This window comes from Oryx dammah, unplaced genomic scaffold (genome assembly GCF_014754425.2).
Source record: "Oryx dammah isolate SB20612 unplaced genomic scaffold, SCBI_Odam_1.1 HiC_scaffold_2, whole genome shotgun sequence".
NCBI lineage: Eukaryota > Metazoa > Chordata > Mammalia > Artiodactyla > Bovidae > Oryx > Oryx dammah.
The window spans coordinates 43675612-43696113 of record NW_024070186.1 but is presented as its reverse complement, the minus strand read 5'-3'; the positions used below and the strand labels follow the sequence as shown (position 1 = coordinate 43696113).

At 39.1% G+C, this 20502-nt stretch overlaps 1 protein-coding gene across 2 annotated transcripts in view; it reads right to left on the bottom strand.

Annotated features, from left to right (window-relative positions):
• ARHGEF26 (Rho guanine nucleotide exchange factor 26) overlaps positions 1-20502 on the bottom strand; it is a 141249-nt gene that overhangs the window by 104021 nt on the left and 16726 nt on the right. For both annotated transcript variants that reach the window (XM_040247262.1, XM_040247269.1), the window contains 2 exons: positions 8401-8457; positions 5064-5224 (listed from right to left, as the gene is read on the bottom strand). In XM_040247262.1, coding sequence (XP_040103196.1) covers positions 5064-5224; positions 8401-8457 — 218 coding nt within the window. The remainder of the gene's footprint in view (positions 1-5063; positions 5225-8400; positions 8458-20502) is intronic.

The window sequence follows — 20502 nt, the reverse complement described above, 5'->3', positions numbered from 1 at the left end:
AGGTTACAAAGCAAACAGCTACCTGGCCTATGGCACTGGCACGGGGGGTGACAGGTAGGCATTAAAGAGAAGGCCAAGTTCTCCACAGTCAAGGGGCTTGAGAAAGGTCCATGGTGCTTCTTACCCTATCTGCTTCAACTTTGCCCCACCCTCCAGGTTCCGTAAATGTTTCCGTGCCAAAATTCTGACCATGGCTTTCTTTTTCTCTATCCATGCTTCTCAGTTCAGTTCAGTTCAGTCGCTCAGTCGTGTCCGACTCTTTGCGACCCCATGAATTGCAGCACGCCAGGCCTTCCTGTTCATCACCATCTCCCGGAGTTCACTCAGACTCACGTCCATCAAGTCCGTGATGCCATCCAGCCATCTCATCCTCGGTCATCCCCTTCTCCTCCTGCCCTCAATCCCTCCCAGCATCAGAGTCTTTCCAATGAGTCAACTCTTCGCATGAGGTGGCCAAAGTACTGGAGTTTCAGCTTCAGCATCATTTCTTCCAAAGAAATCCCAGGGTTGATCTCCTTCATAACGGACTGGTTGGATCTCCTTGCAGTCCAAGGGACTCTCAAGAGTCTTCTCCAACACCACAGTTCAAAAGCATCAATTCTTCGGTGCTCAGCCTTCTTCACAGTCCAACTCTCACATCCATACATGACTACTGGAAAAACCATAGCCTTGACTAGATATGCTTCTCAAGGAAGATACAACTAGCATTTGGGGGGGACAATTCATGCTTGTCTAGGGGCAGTCCTACCAACACGTCTGGCACTTTCGGCCCCCATCTAATAATGCCAGTACAGTCCCAAGGTCACTGGAGCAAGCAAAAATACATTCTGAATGCCCCCAAGGAGACAAACACAAGGAGCACCACCATTTCAAAACCAATGCTGCAAGCTCTAGTATCTCATTTAAACCCACAGTGTCAAGAACATATACAACTCAAATCTACATCTTGTGTCAAGATTTTCCTGGATTTCTAATCTTTTTCTCCTTTCAACTAGACATCTTCCCTTCATGCTCCACAGTTATTTTGAGCTTGCCCCAAACTGAATTCCCTTATCTCCCTCAATAAGCCCCAACCTGCTTTTCTTACACCCTGGCTAATAAAACCATCATTCAAGGTCAGCGAGGCAGAAACTGGGAGGCAAACAAAACTCTTCCTCTTTCTTGACAAGTCCTCAGAATTGTAAGTTCTAAATATCCCTCAAGTCCTTCCTCTTAGGACTGCTATGAGATTTCCATCATCTCTGGCTGTGTTTAGCAATGGCCCCAAATTTTTTACCATCTTCACCTCCTCTCTAAACACTGTACTACTACCATCTCCCAGGTCACCAGTTCACTTCCCAACTTAATTGCTCATTGTGCCCACCCAGCCTTCAGGAAACAGAAAAAGATGCTCAGCAGGAACACAAAAGCCTTCAGCATCTTGTCTCATCCTCACCTCTGATTCTCACCAGGGGCTCTAGGCCCACAAACTTTAGCTTGACTAAATCTGCCCAACTGGGGGACGCACCCTAGTCTAGGATGCCTTTCCACACACACTGCGGAAGTTCCACTGGCAACCACTGACCAGTGAGGACCAAGAGCCACAGGGCAGATGCTTTCTAGCCAAAACGCTCTAGAACCCAGGCATCTGGCAGAATAAGAGGCTCCACATGTATTGACTGAAATGAACAATTCTTTATATAGAAAATTCAGTAGGAATAGCCACTGACAAGTGCACACACCCAGAGTCAGAATGGTCTTGTCTGTTTTCATATAATGTCATCTTACACAGAGGGGCTTCTTGGTGACACTTACTGGCAAACAGTGGAGAACTCAAGCAATTATAAGGAGGACCAGACATCACACTATTGAGTCAAATGCTGCACATGCCGTGATCTTAGCCTCCACTAAATATCCCATCACCCAGAGCAACAATTTTTCATTAGGTAAAAAGTAAAGCAATGAAGACAGTCTTGACTATGCCACACTTAAATAATGCCACATAATCAGTAATCAGTTTAGACACTGTTCATTAGTTTAGTTAAGGAAAAAATGAAAATTTTATGATTTCTTAAGACTGGAAACTCTTTCATGGGTAGCACACTAATAGTCACTTTTGGAGCCCAAACGCTGAAAATTCAACAAGCAGGCATTACATAATGAAATAGGTTTTGTAAATCTTCTGAGCACTTTGAATTTTAAAAAGGCCATATTTAAGACTTCCTTGGTGGGTCCAGTGGCTACAATTCTGCATTCCCAATGCAGGGGACGCACGTTCAATCCCTGGTCAGGGAACAAGAGTTCACATGCTGCAACTGAAGATCCCATATGCCACAACTAAGACTCAGCACAAGTGAAGTTGCTCAGTCATGTCCGACTCCTTGCAATCCCATGGACTGTAGCCTACCAGGCTCCTCCGTCCATGGAATTTTCCAGGCAAGAGTACTGGAGTGGGCTGCCATTTCCTTGTCCAGGGGATCTTCTCGAACTGGGGATAGAACCCAAGTCTCCCACATTGCAGGCATATGTTTTACCGTCTGAGCCACCAGGGACTCAGCACAGCCAGATAAAAAAAATAAAAATAAATTAAAAAAAAAAAAAAAACACTGTATCTAAAATCAGTGTTTCAAACTTAAATAAACTTTTGTAAGTTATTATGATACAGACATAGGATTACCGTGTAGAAGCTAATCATTCTTAGTTGAAATATAACAAGAGATTAAATTACACAGGTAGGTATCTCTCCAAACTAAAACACTGCATTTCAAATAAAAACAGGAAAAAAAATGTAAAGGATAAAGATGCTTCTTTTTTATCATTTAATGGAGGTTGAGATGTTTTTGTTTTAAAAATTAAAAATAGACAAAAAATGTCCAGAATAGCCTCTTAATTATACGTTACTATCAAAATGAAAACATTTAGATAAAATCATAAGAGATTTAAATTTTGTCAGGGAAATTAAAATAATAAAATGTTCATCTATAATTGAAATGAAATGACTTATTTCAGGGTTAACCAATTATGCATTTTTTATTTATTTTTTTTTAATTTTAAATTTATTTATTTATTTTTAATTTTTACTTTACAATTCTGTATTGGTTTTAGCATAGATTGACATGAATCCACCACAGGTGTACATGTGTTCCCAAACATGAACCCCCCTCCCACCCCCTCCCCACAACATCTCTCTGGGTCATCCCCGCGTATCAGCCCCAAGCGTGCCACATCCTGCATCAGACATAGACTGGCAATTCGATTCTTACATGATATTATACATGTTTCAATGCCATTCTCCCAAATCATCACACCCTCTCCCTCTCCCTCTGAGTCCAAAAGTCCGCTATACACATCTGTGTCTTTTTTGCTGTCCTGATCTCCATTTTATAGCTAAGTTGGAGAGGTTTAGAAACCTTCTCAAGCCTAACCTACTACCTGCTGGGGCTCAGGCTCTTTCTAAATCACGCTCTGATACACGAGCAATGCTATCGAGGCCCAAAGACTCTAGGACCCAAAACATCCTCTGTTCAAAAACTGCTGTTCCAAAGAGGAGTAAAAATGTGCACTGTGGTTTTCAGAAAATAAATTCTAATTAAAATCATATCTTACATGTTATAGTTACAAAACAGTAATAATTCTGTGTAGCAATATAACTAATATAGAGATTTATCATCATAGTTAAACCAAAGTACAAGTTAAAATGAAAGAGACTCATTTTGAAATCTGAACACCTGTCTAACCAGGACACACCATCTAAGGCTCTTGTTTTGTTCTCGTCACTAAAAGGAGAAAGATTTTTCATTTCTCTTAACAAAATGGGCAAGAATGGTGCTCCCCCAAAAAAGCAGTGAATGGGCTGAACACAAGCAACGACTCAGGTTCTAAAAGAGGACTTTTCAAGCTGCAGTGCATGTCACCACCTGCACACCACAGGCCTCTTTTCTCTAAGGTTCAACAGGTCCTCTGAACATGAATTTTTAAGTATCCATGTCGGACACAAGATTGCCAAGATCTTTTCTTGTGGCAGAATCTGGCTTCAGAAGTTGTGTAACTATCATAAAATACTAGGAGCTCTCACTGATCTGACCATGAATCCCATCTCTGCAGTAGCCCAAACTCACACACTAACCTGTTTATCATGGAACGTTCAATCTTGTGGTTCAAAAGGAAAATCTAGCATACCTGCACACAGAGATGGAGCCAGGAATACGTTCATATTCCCACCACTGCCTACCTGGCTCTGCCCAGATTCACCAAGGGTATTCAAGTCCTTGTGGCAGGTCCAGCCTTTGTGGGCCCTGAAGCCTATACACTTTGGAGGCCCTCTAAGAAGAAATCAGGCACTAGAGCAAATATTTAAAAGATGCCCTTGCAAAGTAAGCTGACTTAAAGCTTAAGCTTCACAAGTTGAATGATAAACCCACCTTTGACTCAAATAAAAAATTGCCAATATTCAAACCATTTTGACCACCCAAAACAGCAACTCTGCACAACTCAATTTAGTACACCGCTGCACAAGGCTCCAGAACAGCTATGTAGTTCCTCAGGACAGAAGAGTTCCCAACTGAGGTACAAACTGAGCTTCCTGCCCTCATTAAAAATATAATAATAATGAAAGTTCTTCTAACAGTGCTTATGGAAAGTGAAATAGGGAAAGCCTACAGAAATCATTATGGACACTATGATGGCACTTTAAAAATAATATATACCTATCTTAACAAAGCAAGAGTGTGAAAATGTAAACAAGTAATTTTTGTATTTAAATGTTATGATCATGAGTTACTTTTTTCTTTTCAAACTAAATGTTGTTATATTACTGGCATAATTAAAAAGGAAAAATAAAAGGGATAAAGTAGGGAGAAAAACAAGGAATATGGAGACCTCAGATAAAAATGTCTGCTGTGTCGATTTACTACACACTTGGCATCTATTTACACATCAGCAATTTGAAACAGACCTTAAAATTTACTTCAAGGGACAAAGATAAAAGCCAATTGAACAAATGAGAGGCTTCACACCTCTCCTTTTTAGAGAACCCAGATGTTTGTTAGTAAGGAATATCTAAAGGCAAATGAAAGTGAACTTACTTTTTGCTTGCCTCACAGACATCTGTAATATTGGAGAAAAGATGGTGACTCTCAGTTTTGGTCATCGTATCACTCAGTGCTTTAGAATTTTTAAACATTCGTATCAAGATCTCCAAACTGAGTAAATATGAATGTTCAGAGGATATGACTTCAAAAATAGCCTGATGAGGAGGAGGAAGAAATGAGTTGTTAATTCTTTCAATTAAAGAATTTAAATCGAGCTCTCATAATTCTGCTGTAAGAATAACAGTATCTTTAAAAATGCAAAGCTGTAAGTATAAAAAAAAAAAAAGTACATTACCAAACTACTGTCTTATATATAAGGCACATATACCCAAATTTTGAGAAGCAGAGTCACTGGCTAGAGTGTAAATAGGAAAAAATGAAAGCACTTGGCATCCTGAGGTCATGTTTTGCCAGAAGGCAGAATCTCTGGGAGGAAGCTAGGGCAGGTCGTAAAACCTTAGGGTGACATTCATTAACCTTTGGGGTCATCTCCTCCAGCCCTGATTTCAAAGCATGCTGTTCTGGGACAGTGAAGATTTATGGACCTCCCTTGGGATTCAGAGACAATTTCTCACAAATCCATTTCTTCCCTCCCCTGTGGGTCCTTTCTCTCCCTGTGTTTTAATTCAACTAATTTGTAGTTAATATGAGCAAATATTCTGGGTGTATTAAAGAGCATGACTGGACCTACGCTCAAAAGGATCTTATCAGCCACAGGAATTCTCTTATATAAACTCATACAATTGAAAGTAGTTCTGTCCAATAAGCCACCCTTTCTCCTCTCTTCAGTGTCTCAAGAAGGAGTGAAGGACCCTCAGCAGAAACTCTTGGTGTCAGGCACACAGTGGTGGTTCACCTGATAAGCCTTCATTAATGATGAAAAGCCAACCCACATATGTGGAGAGATACCAACGCCCTCTGTAAAGAATTCATCTCGAGCCTTAACCAAATCAGATTCTCCTTGAATGGCCAGGCAGAGAGAATTCCTTCTCAGGGAGGGGTGGTGAACATCCTTGCGGGCTTCCTGGAGGTCTTCCCTAATAACAGAGCCACCATCACCCTGGCCTCCAGGGCTCCTCCCCTTAGGGCCCAGAGGGACCCAGAAGAGTCTCCTTATGAGAACGAATGCTCCAGCTAAGGTCAGGTGGGAGCAGGCAGGCACAGGCAGGTGGGTGGGCCATACTCTGTAATACTCTGTAAATCAGGTTAGTGGTGCTAATCTCATTGTTCACCTTTATTCTTAGCATCCATAATCATTTAGGTAAGTCTTACTTCAACGTGCTGATCTAACCTTGGTTGTGTTCCAGGGACTTTAAGTGATATAACCACCTAATGATTATGTCATTGGATGTAAAGACAAGGACGTTAATAAGAGTTTCATTTAACTTGCATCTTGTGTGATTCTATTCAATTAATAAAATTATCCCCAGGAAATGTAATACAGACTAAAGAAAGTTCACTCTTCCTGACCAAAAATAGTGGATTTCAGGTTGTTGATGGATATGGTGCCTTGGAATGATTAAAAACATTTCAAAGTAGAGGCTTTCCAAACAAAATGATATGATAAACTATACAGAATAGATCACAGGAAAAGATGAGTATGCGGTAGTTTAATATAATACATTTAATGTAATAACTTAAAACACCTTGCAATAGAAACATCAACTACTTAAAGGCAAATCACATTAGATCTGTTAAATATCAGTATAAGAACAGAAATAAATCATCATTAGATTTGCTGCTATCATTACATTTTTATATCACAAATCTGAATAAATATTCTCAAAATGTAAGAGAAATGGAATAGATTTAAAAGAAAAGAAATATTCTAATATGATCAGGACCCTGGAGAAGCTCTTGAGCTGTTTATGCCACAATGTTAACAGTAAAAAAAAAAAAAAATACCGCCTACTGTCTATCATTAGGGGAACATATTTTCTTTAGAAGTATTTATAGAATGGAATACCATATAGTAGTTTTGAATAAATGACCTAGGTTAATATGTCTTTACATGGATAAATCTCAAAAACAATGTTAAATGTAAAAAGCAGTCAACCAAAACATACGTTCAGAATCATATCATCTATCTACATCTTAACAGGCACACACAAACATATGTACATAAATAGATGTAATATGTGAACAGATGGATACACATAGATCCATAATTATAGTTGTCTCTAGGGAGGAGAGGAAAGGAATGAAAGGAGGAGAATGTAAGACTTCTATTTTATTAAAAGTCATATTTTCTTTATAAAAATTAGAAAAATTATAAATGTAATAATTTTTTAAATTCTCTGTGATGTATACAGCAATGTTATACATTATTCTGATTGTTTTAAAATAGTCCTATAATTCACCCTTATATTTTTGTGTAATTGCAAGCCAATGAAATAAGAAAGGGGTACCTCATATCCTCTATGGAATTTATTTATATGCATATATATGCCTAAGCTTATTTATTTCCAAATCCATATGCATAAGACAAAAGGAAAGTGCTTTGAGAACTTCAAAATATTATTACAATGAGCAATTTTCTTAAGCCACATTTACTAAATTTCAAGTTATGAAACTATTGCTATCTGTTCTATTTTTTATTAAGCAAACGTGTTTTGGTATAATTTTAGATTTCTAGAAATCGTGCAAAGAGGGTTCAGAGTTTTTCCACTATCATCCTTTTTCAGTTCCAGAATCTAATCAATGTCTTTTCCATTTTTCAACATATTTCTTCCAATGTAAATATTTATACCTGGACTAGGTGCTTTGTTAAGTTAAAATGACATTTTGTTTTTAGTTTTTGTTTGCTTAATTGCTCAGTCATGTCCAACTTTTTGCAATCCCATGGACTGCAGGGTCCTCTGGACTCTCTAGGAAAGAATACTGGAGTGGGTTTCTCCAGGGGATCTTCCTGACCCAGCAATTGAACCTGTGTCTCCTGCATTGCAGGCAGATTCTTCATAGTCTGAACCACCAGGGACTAGGTGCTTTGTTAAATTAAAATGTCACTGGGATATTTTAAATTTTCTTTTCTGGGAGCTTATATGTAATTTTATTTGACAATAATCACATAACCTTTTTGTAAAAAAAAGAAAAGAAAATGAATACACTGTCAGAGGAAAATGCTCAACAAAACAGGCACCCCTGAGAATCCTAAAGAATCTGCTTAGTAGAAAATATACCTTTTGGAACTTCCCTGGTGGTCCAGTAAGACTCTGTCCGCCCAATGCAGGGGACTCGGGTTCAGTTCCTGGTTAGGGAACTAGATCCCACAAGCTGCAACTAAGATCCAGCACAGCCAAATAAATTAATTAAATTTCAAAAAAAAAAATACCTCTTGTCGCTTTCTTTCCTCCTGGCTAACTGTCTGAGATAATCCATTTCTTTTCACCTAGAACAAAAAGCAAAATAAAGTTGAGCTCATTTACTTTCATAAACAACTTCTTTATTATGTAAGGCATAATTCTATGCCCTTCAAATTTGAATTAACTGCAAAATGCTGAATTCAGTACATATTGAGTCTCATATGCCTCAGATGACATTTAATCACAGTAATAAATTAGCATAGTACAACATTAAAGGAATGAAAAGTGTCTAGAACACTACCCAATGGGTTTGAGTTAATTTGTTCTGCTCTTAGTTCTGGCTATTCCTAAAATAATTACGAAAATAATCTCCCAATTCATAAGTGAAGAAGTCCCTGATAATAAAAGAAAGGAAGCCACCGCCCTAACAGTTTACTGCTTAGAAACCCTGGTCAGTGATACGGTATCCTTATTACATTGAAAGTGTAATGTTAACACTATGTGAACACTCTGTGAAAACAGAGACTCAACGGAACACCAATGCTCTTTACAAAAACCCAATCAAACAAGAAAACACAGTCCTCTTGGCCCAATTTCAACAGGTTTTGGGGCATATTTAATTTTGACAAATAAGGATGTTAATCTGATATTCTCTGATGAAGCAAGAGTACCTGCAAGAGCCAAGAATGCCAGTACCATACTTGGCAGTTGTGTCCCTAGTTGAATTCCGAAGTCCTTATCACAACTGTTATACATTTCTACTTGATTGTTGCAGTTCCTACCAAAATTCAGTCTCTAACTCAGAACAGAGGTTGAATTATGAATCCCATGAGGCAGGACCTGGAGTCTGTTCTAATATACCTGGCCCTGAGTCCAGCACATGAAAGACATTCATGTTTTTCAGTTAGGGTTTAATTAACGAAAAGTAAGGCATGTACACAAGACCAACCAATTAGATCTTGCACTTAACAGAAGAGCAGCAAAAAAGAAGAATGTCCTCCCCTTGTGTGAAAAAGCAATAGCAATAAAATGTAACAGAGGTCTTCCAACTTTCTGCTATCTACTTCCTAAAAAAACTAAAAAACCATCTTCCCTTTAGACCCATTTTATGTTGACATTTCAAATTTTCATCCAAGATTTAAAGAATCTTAAAGACATATCTTCCTCTTAATTGTAAATCTAGACATTTTAACCATGTGCTATCATATTCTTTTAAATGGGTCGCAAAGAGTCGGACACGACTGAGTGACTTCACTTTCACTTTTCACTTTCCACTTTCATGCACTGGAGAGGGAAATGGCAACCCACTCCAGTGTTCTTGCCTGGAGAATCCCAGGGACGGCGGAGCCTGGTGGGCTGCCATCTATGGCGTCACACAGAGTCAGACACAACTGAAGTGACGGCAGCAAGCAGTGGAATATAAAAACCATGATGACAATATTCACCATCATCCATTTAAAACATAAGGAGATTTTACATTCTTCTTCTTTCTCCTTGAAAACCCATTTCTATGTCAATTTTCCCTCCAAATTTCCTGATATAATGCTGTGTCAGAGTATTTAATTAGTCACCCCAGCATATTTAGGGCATAGGTTTTTACATTTAATTTTCTAAAATTTCTTGTGATCAATGAGCTTTAAGTATAAAGACTCTTCTGGATTGTATAATCACTACAAATACCATTAATAATCTGTAATCAAAATGATGCAATTATTTCCAATTTCAATGCATTAAGCACTAAAAGTAAAATTTTACTAAGAATGCAACTCTGAGTGAGATGGGGTAGGGGTGTATGGTGGCTTCATTAAAGGAGGTTTTGCTGAAACCAATATTTCAAATTGACCCATTTTATTTTGTGCTGTGATTTAACATGCTGACATGGGGCACCAAACACCAAAGTAATATTTGAGATGGGCTTTCTTTAGAAAAATGGCAAAAGGGGTAACTGTGAAAACTGGAAACTGGAGAACAAAATCTGGTGTAACACTTTAACTGCAGATACACTCTTAGCTTTAGAGAAAGAATGCCTAGGAATTGAGGATCTGGAAAATGGTCCCCTTAAAACTATTCCTGCCCACCTCGCCTGGTCTTGGTGAATGCAGACGTGTGATGTGTACCTCAGTGTAAAGACCGCTGGTATACAATTCTTTACATGGTGGGGTCAGGGAAATAAAGACAACTTATGTTACTGCCTTCAATCTGGTTGTTAGAAAAGATTATAGAGAGTAGTACAATAGAGTAGAAAGAGTCCTAAGTCAATAGTAAAATCAACAATCATTTACTGACTGCCAGGAAATATGCCAAGTATTTTATATCCCTGTGATCACTGAATCCTCAGAAAAACTCTAAAAAGCCAATACTATTCTTATGCCCATTTCACAGACAGTAATAACAACTAAGACTTAGGATTCCAGATCACATAGCTAACAGATAGGAAGGCCAGGATCCTCCTGCAGGTATACCAACTCAAGGGGTCCCGCTGTTAATCATGATATTATCAGGGATAGGGGACCCCCAGTTTTCTATGAAGACACCTTATTTCTAAGGTTGGGTGATTGTCACTAATGATGATCCCTTCTAATGCCAGGTCTGCACCAAGTCTCCAGATGTTTGTTGTCATTGCACGTATCATGGAATGTTCTCAGCCTTATCTACCATGCTGACACTGGGTCAGCCTGTCAGCAAGAAACCATGGTTAAAAAGGCGTCTTCATACATTTTAATAAGGGAGGAGACTGGCCAAAAGAATGAAACTGTTCAGAGCTGCTCCCATTTGGTTAACGTTGAGCAGGAATTTCACAGGATGTCCTGCCTGACTCAAAGCCCAGGAGATCAATATCCTGGCGCTGTGCCCACAGTCTCGGCAGGTGATGTCACCAGCAAGAATTTCCACGCCACTAGCATCTCCATCCACAGCTACTACTCAGTTCAAACCCGGAAATCTTAAGGGGAAGAAAGTAAAGCATGTGGGCTTAGAGACCTACCCAGATACAGCTAGGTCACTGAGGGATTAAGAGTACCTCATCCTATCAAAAAGGAAAAAAAAAAAAAGAAATCCCCAGCTAAAGTAGTTGCCCTTCTGAGGGAGAAGAGAGAAGGTAGTTTTGAAAAATGCAAAGCACTCATACATAGAATTATCATCTTTCACCAACATTAATAAAAAATGATCAAACATTCCTTTAACCAAGAAGTCACCAATTAGAAACCAGTAGCCCATACAGAACTGACTGATAAAGAAAACAAAAGGTTCTAGAAAGTACATTCTTGGGTTATAATTAAGAAAGCTGACACATTCAAGGATCCAGAAGGCCAGGCCTGGAGTTATGACAAGCCAGCTCCACCTGGCTGACTTCCAGACCACAGCTTGGGGCCCGGCTGGACGGGTTCTTCTCCGGAGCCAAGAGGAAGCTTTTTGTCCACCTGAGATCTTCCACATGCAACTCTAAATTACACAGTGCCTGAGAGCAGGTGCCTGGAGGCAGAAGATCGAGAGTGGGCAAGAGGGTTTCAGAGACTGAAGAATGTGGAAAATGAAACCAGAAAAAGAAGGGGAGAGGGGATATATAAGTGGGCCCCACAGAGACTGGCAGAAGACAGGCAGGAGAATGGAGAGAATGAAAACACAGAGCAAAATGTCAAGTGGAAAGAAACAAGGAAAGAAGGGGGAGGAAGGAGAGAGGGAAACAAAAGAAGGAGAAAGACTGTGCAACGATTTTAATAGTATGTATCTCTGGAAATTTTCTATTCAAAACCAATGACCTATTGCTAAACCGAAGTAAAAAATCACTGGTAAGCCCAGGCTTTTCTTTTGCACAAGCACACAAATATGTGTGTAAAACATGTTTACAATAATACCTACAGTTTTTACATTTACATGTTTTCTGCAGTTTGCACACTTTTGCTGAGAGAATTAAAATATCAAGTTTATCACATTTCTCCAAGTGTTCTCCTTGTTTCCACGTGTGGAAAAGATAATACACCCGCTTCCAAAATGGGATTCCTATTCTGTCATCTAAAATGAAATAAACTAAAGCATATAGGCTCTTTTTAAAAACTTTTTACACATGTATCTTGCAGTGGCGGCTCCGGAACACATGGACTGCCAAGCAACAAGCCTTTACAGCTCTCTTCTGACCTCACTAGAACTTGCTCATTGCTTTAAATTTCCTATTTAACTATATCATCAATAAGTACAGTTACAAATGTAGTTGAATGAAACATTAAGTACTACGCTCAGTTTGAGGTTCTTGGTTTTGTACAATTCAACTAATTCACAAAACTGTTCAAATCTTGCCATGCAGATTCTATACTCTTAGGAGAACATGTGAATATATGTTAATATTTATTTGACATATATGACATATATTCAAATAAAAGTGGATAAAAATTAATTCAAATAAAACAAAACTGTAGCCCACAACTACAGTTCTGATATATGTTAAAAAATATGAAGGTATATTATGTGACTTGTCAAGGCAGTGAATGCAGGGAACTCACTAATCTCATAATAGTTCTAAATTAATAATTATAAATTATATTTTTACTGCTGTAATTGGTATTAAAATTCTCCACCTATGATTTTTTTGTAATCAACTTATTTTCCCATGTTCAAAAGAGACAAAAATTAACCATTGGCTAAACTAATAAAGAACAGTAGGAGATACTTCATCAATGGATATACTGTCTAACTGGCCCCAAGATACACTTTTTGAAATTTAAGGTAAACTCCCCAAAGGATAGATCCAAAAGTTACTCCCTAAAACTTACGCCAAATTAGTTTGGGAAAGACAAATATCATATGATATGGCTTATATGTAGAACCCACAAAAATTACATAAATGAACTTATTTACAAAATAGAAACAGATTCACAGACATAGAAAGCAAACTTATGGCTACCAAATGGGAAAGGAAAAGGAGAGATAAATAAGGAATGTATGATTAACAGATGCACACTTCAACACAGAAGACAGATAAACAGCAAGGACCTGACATATAGCACAGGGAACTATACTCAGTATTTTATAATAAGCTATATGGGAAAGAATAAAAAAGAATAGATATATGTATATGTACAACTGAATCACTTTGCTCTACACCTGAAACATGACATTGTAAATTAACCAAGCTTCATTTTTTTATGATTAAAAAAATTAATAAAATGGACGCTAATTTCCTTCATGATCCTTTGCAAGTCTGAGCTTGTTAGATGACTATCTCATGAAGCAACAAGCAGGCTTTAGGTAGTAATTCCACTTCTGCACTCATCACAGCTACAGGTGATTTCACCTTGTGGAAAACTGTCTTAAGAAAACCTAGACAATGTTCCTTGGCCTCTCACGTCATTAACTACAGTAGGTAGTAAAAGCCGGGTTCTCTAAGTCTCCAAAAGAATCCTGAAGTTGCCATGTATAACTAAGCCTATCTACAGGATAGAGCCTGCCCTGTAACTGTGTACAGAGCCAAGAGGAATTACCCCAGTCTCTAGGCTGATCGGCTCATTTTCTATGGGGTAAACAGGGATATGACCTCAGGCCCTCTATGACTTGACATTGTTTCTATATAGATAAGATGGGTGCACATTCTTTCTCTTTTTCCCACCAGCCAAAGAAACCAGAATAGGAAGGCCTGCAAAAGACTGACCGACCAAAGAGGCTCAGAAAAGTAGTCAATTAAAAATGAGATCAGATATTTATAATCCAAGTTCACTCAGGCTCCATAAAGCACTGATGTCCACTGGATACCCACTGGAGCTAAGACCTTCAAACTTAAGAGTTATCCATTTGCTGAAAACCAGCTGGTTTATTCATGCCTCCTGGTGACTCGCTATTCATGGGCTTTTATTCTGAAGAGTTCAAGTGGGAAGAGAATGAATTGCAGAGTAAAATTATACCATGGGACACAATCACTCCTAGGTGTTTTCTACAGACTTAATACAAATTGAACAGTCCGGGAATTTCCAATGAGTTATGAGTTCTTTCACTTCAACAACTCAGGAACAGCAGCTCTCTGAGAGTATGCTTGAAGTTCCTAAAATGAAAAATCTGCCACAGGCCTGAAACTGTCTTCTGAAAGTAGCCTCCGCCTCATCCACTGAGAAATCACTGAGACACTATCCACCTAAGCCACAAGCTGCTGCAGAACACTCATACCAAGGGCCAGAAATCCAGATGATCAAAGATGAGATAACTGAGGTCAAGATGGGGACGGTGCCATATTTTTAAGGAGAAACAGGTACATAGATCACTATTTTTTAGAATAATGAGAGGTAGAAGACAATGACCCATTTAATAAAATGTGCTTGATTTAAAAAGATCTCCAGTGATATGCCGGGGATCTCATCATTTGCTCAAAAAACCAGAGTGCCTCTCTCATCTACTTTTGTTAAAACAGTAAAATTCTATAATCTTAAAACTATAAATTCTATAACCTTAGAACTGAAAATTCTGTAATCCTCACCAAAATTCTTGAATCTCAAGAAACAGCAAACTCTGCCAGCCCCCCAGAGGTAACCTCAGGTCTGCTAAAACAACCGTGGCGAACGCAGATGCGAACGCAGATAAGGCAAAGCAGGGCTTGTAGCTCTGACCCTGCAATGACCTGTGTCTCCCTCCATAGCCAGAGCCAGGATTCCTGACTTAGTCCCAGCTACTTCAACACAGATACCAGGTGGAGAGTACAGACCACAAACAGCAAGGTCCTTAAGTAAACTGCAGTGCCTTGTAGAATTTAGGAGACAAGAGTACATGTGTTACTTTGTAGCCAGCCCCTGTAAACCGGCATCCTTTATTTAGCCAAGACCTGATTCAGAGTTCTGGTTGGTTCCTCTTGTATTTCTCCAACTACTGATGTATCCAATGCTTACCATGCACCAGGTACTGTTCTTGCACCAGGCACCATGCATCTAAATCTTCTAACAATACCACAAGAAAGGTAGTACTATTGCTATTTTACCAATAAGAAAACAGAGACACAGGAAAGTTAAGTCATCGTGAGCCCTAATAAGTGGTCAAGCTGGTATTCAACTCAGGCGTGCCTGCTGCCCACAAGGACTAACGTCTTTACCACCACAGTGCACTGCCTTCTCACACTTCTGAATTTCTTCGAGGTATGTGTGACTCGCAGCTACCCTTCTTTTAAACTAAGGTCCTCCCCTTGGATACCTCAGAAACTGCATCCCCAAATGAATTCTCAGCTCTTGCCCTAGAGACAGCTAAGCTGTTGGCAGGGTGCCTGGCAATTTAACTTGTTGATTAGTCCTGACAGCCATGGAATCTCCACAAATTCCTCTCTTTGACTTGTGGCTCTCAAAACCATTCACTCCCCTGTGTGCTACTGAGCCTGGACCCAGGTGGACTCAATCTCTATGCCCCAGTGAGAGAGAAGCCCACTTCTGCTTTTTCTATCAGCAACCAAGGGGAGAACATGAGATCAGGACATACATGAAAAGCTAATGTCACAGAAGTAAGATAAAAATGAAAACTGGTTTTAGGGGGAAAAGGCAATTCTATAAAATTATTTCATAAAAGGTGAGCAGTTTTTAAAATAGGAATATTTAATAAAATACTGAGGAAGAGACCAGACTAATAATGGTGAACAGTGGAGGGAGTTGGGAATGGTGGTAAAACCATAGCAACTTTCAGTCTTGTTGTGTTCAGTTTTATAACAAGGTGAATGCACCTGCATTACCTTTGTAACTTAAAAATGACTATTTCAAAGAACTTAATTTAAATTTTGAATTTTAAATTGGAATATTAAGAACAAACTAATGACTAACCAAGGGGAATTGGTTAAAAGAACCAAACATTAAAAAAAAAAAAAAACCAAAACCAAACATCTACCTATTTGATGAAATATAAATATGGGCTTTACAAAGGTTGTTACGGAAGAAAGTTTAATGACATGAAGTCATTCACAGTGTTGTTAAGAGAAAAAAATGGGTTAAGAAACAGCAGGTTTAATGACAAGCAAATATTTACAACATTATTAAAGGGAAAATATGAGCAAAAAGACAATATTATTTTATTAATTTTTGCTTAAAGGAAGAGGAAGATTCTAAATACACATTAAGAAAAAAAAAAAGAGTCTGAAAAGTTATATGCCAAAATATCAACAGTGACTACATGGGAAGGATTTCAAATAACTTTTATTTTCTTCTTTTTATCTATTGGTACTTTTTAATTTTTCACTAATAAACATCTCTTAGCTTTGGAATTAAAGCATCACTTTTAATAAAAACTAAGTTTCAAAGTCTTCTCTCAAAAAAAGAAACAAAGCAAGTAGGGTAGGCAAATGGAACTGTTTAGAGATGCCAACAATACCTGCATTTCTTAGTTGCTGCCCACAGGAAAGCTCATGAGAGGTAACCATTCACAGATAAAAGTAGCTAAGATAAAGACAAGCAATGAGAAAGGTTTCGGTCAAGCCCAAACCAGGCAGTGGCTTATGAGGCAGTGTTGACAATGAGTGATGACAGGCAGGTGTGCAGATGGGCGAACAGAGGAGGACAGGGCTAGAGGTGCGTAACTGACAATGAAGCTGATGACACATGGTTGAAGGCATGAGTCAGGAAGGGGCTGATGAAGGCAGAACAGGTCTGAGGGGCTCTTCTTGCAGAAAAGGATACCTGTTTATAAAGGAGGTGCCAACATCTTTGTTGCCATTCTGTTCTTGCTTGTTATTTTTGTCAGGTGGCAGATGGATAGGAATGATCATCTCCAAACAGTAAATTCCTTAGAACAACACTGACACTGAAGTTAGTTTCCTAGATTTTCAATACAATCTAAACTTGAGCAAAACTGGTTTTGGAAAAGTGGGTACTAAAGTGAACTGATGTTTTACATGCAATGTTCAAAGCATTGCATACTTTATTATATGGAGGAGAGCTGAGAAACAGGCATAGAATTACCAATATTCTCTCATTTACCTATATCTCAAGTTTCATTTTCAATTCAATTATTCAAGCAATTATTTTATACTTCTGTTGTTTTTATTTTTGACTCTTCACCCATCTGGCCCATCTAGATTTAGTCATAATCTTTAGGAGCACTTTCCTGACCTTTACTGCTTTCCATGACATCTATCTGTGTCACTCATTTCTGCATTGTGCCCTAAATTCTTTCAAAAACATCACTTAGACCTTTCATTTCTATTGTCTCCTAAACCAGCTTCTAAGTTCCCACAGAGTAGGTACCGGCTTTAGGGTTGTTTTGTTTGCCCCATTCACCCCGATGCAGCAGAAGACATATGAATTTTGGAGTCAGATACTAGCATTTTCAAACTACAAACTTATAATCACTAAGTGAATGGCAAAATAAAGCCCCCAAATTTCTGATTGTCCTCTATGTCAGGGTGAAAACAAAACAGAAAGGATAGGACAGAAAATACCATAGTGCACTGTGTGTATTAAGGGTAACTTCCACTTTGTGAAGCTTTTGTTTGAGATACACAGACACGCACACCCATGAACACACATACTAGATTATAAGTAAAATGTATTTCTCATCATGTTGCTGCTGCTGCTGCTGCTAAGTCACTTCAGTTGTGTCCGACTCTGTGCAACGCCATAGACGGCAGCCCACCAGGCTCCCCCGTCCTTGGGATTCTCCAGGCAAGAACACTGGAGTGGGTTGCCATTTCCTTCTCCAATGCATGAAAGTGAAAAATGAAAGGGAAGTCGTTCAGTCGTGCCCAACTCCTAGCGACCCGATGGACTGCAGCCTACCAGGCTCCTCCGTCCATGGGAGCGCAGACAGACCAGGCAAAAAGGGAAAATAAGAAGACAGCCAACAGGCCATTTCTGAGATGAAGTCACATTACTGGCCAAGTACCTACCTGCTGGAGATGCGGTTTCTGCTCTTTCAGGGCCCTAGGTACATGTCCGATATTTAGACAAACTTGAAAGGCTCTGCTCCAGGTAACCTCAAGACCATAAGAAAAACAGTAAGAGAGTAACCCTATTTGTCATCTCAGAGTTTCAGCTGCCTCAATATATGGTGGAGAAACAGCAGTCACCTTCATGGTATTGTCACAAGGATGATATAAGCTGAGTGAAATGACCTAGTCCCATCCCTGGAGTACAGAATCCTCTGCAAATACTGAGTTAATACTTCACCTACATGTAAAAAAAATTAATACCATGATGATCCCATGACAGGTCCCAGAGCTACAGCCACCACGCAAGTCAGCCTCTACACTGCCTGCTCACACTGAGACCAGCTGAGTATGAGTTTAGCAGACAGCAGCCATAAACCTTTGTATATCACTACCAGAAGCAGGGTTTCCTGCTGCCCCAAATGGGAACTGTTCCATTTTTATTATTGCAGTCAGATGAGTAGTAGAGTCTATTTCCTACACCAAAGGGGAAAATAATCTGCAATTTCCTTTCACTGGCAACAATACTTCCTTCTGCAGAAGCTGTCCACTGGCTATATAGTCCTTATGCCCCCAAATAAGAGATACATAGGTAACAAATGCCAAAATGATCCTAAGACAGAAGAGTACAGATTAATCATGCAGAAAATCAATAGGCTTTACATATTCTGGATAAATCAAACAAATTTAGAAACAAACTTTTAAGCACTAGCTCCATATTTACAGATTCAATAGTAATTTCAATGGTGACAATTCCTCTATTCAGTCATCATGGAGACAAATCACTCTGTGGATGTGGAATGGCCCCATCACTGGACCAAGAGAAGAGACACCACAAGGGGACATCTTAAGGTCAAGAGGGCAAACACAAGAATCTGATGGATAATTTCCACAAGCCTAAGCTTAGTACTATAGAGCCCTTCCCCATAGTTATTCAGAACTCCTCAAGCAACTGAGCTGGGACTTTCCCTGGTGGTCCAGCGGTTAAGAATCCACCTTGCGATGCAGGGAACATGGGTTCAATTTCTGGTCGGGGAACTAAGATCCCTCATGCCGTGGAGCAACTAAGCCTGAGCACCACAACTACTGAACTGGCACACCACAACTAGAGTTCACAAGCCTCAACGAAAGATCCCGCGTGCCACAACTGAGACTGAGTGCAAATAATACACAAAAAAGTAAAGTAAAAGTAACCGAGCCTTCTTTCCTTTTACTTAATTACACTGTATTCCTACAGACTCCTATTGTTCTTAAATGTATCCCAACTACCTCCCCAAAAGAAATTATCAAGTGGAGGACAAGGCTGTAATTTAATTTGATTTCATAGTGTGCAAACACCTAACATAGGTAGTTTTAAACTATGAACATACCAAATTTCCTAATGTATCAAAGACATTTATTAAATCCAGGATGTAGCCAAGCAAATGTCAAGAACTTTTCTTTTCAAATAAAAGTTAAAAACAGCCTCCACATAGTCCCTAAATAGGAAACTTTCTGGCTATTTTAACTGCTGGGTAGCTTTCTGTTATTTTTACTTATGAGATTAGGTTTTGCCTTCATTCATTCACTCATAAATTTATCACAGATTTACTGCAAGCCTACTGTAATTCAGGCACTATTTCATGTGCTAGGGATATAATAGAGAATATAACAGATAACAATCTGCCTTCATGCAGTTTTTATTTCAGTGAGAAAATATGGATAATTAACAAGAAAAATAAATCACATAGTATGTTAGAGGGGTAAGTGTCAGGAAGAGGATAAGAAAAGTTAAGGAGGTGGTAGTGAAAGAGTCATGTGTAAGTTGCGGAGACAGCAAGTGCAAAGGTCCTGAGGCAGAGTGAACCTCGTACTGGAGGAACATCAGTATAACTGAGCAACAAGCAAGACAGAAGCAAGAGAGGAGTTCAGAAGAGTAACCAGGGGCCAGAACACACAGTCTCACTGGCCTCTGTAAGGCTTGGTCTTTACTTTGAGTGGAGTCAAGAAATCGCTTAACACTTCAGAAAAAAACATGATATCTTAGTACACTGTAACAGGATCACAAATCAACAATATAACTGTATGGAGAAGAGACCAATAGGCACAGAGGCAGATGCAGGGAGCTGAGCTGGGAAGCACAGGGGACAATGCCCCTCCATGTTGACAGAATGGCAGCAGCAAAGCAGCTCTATTCTGAAGGTACAGGCAACAGGCTCTGCACCAGATTGGAAGTAGGTTATGGGAGACAGAGAAGTGTGAGGAATGGCTCCAAGGGTTT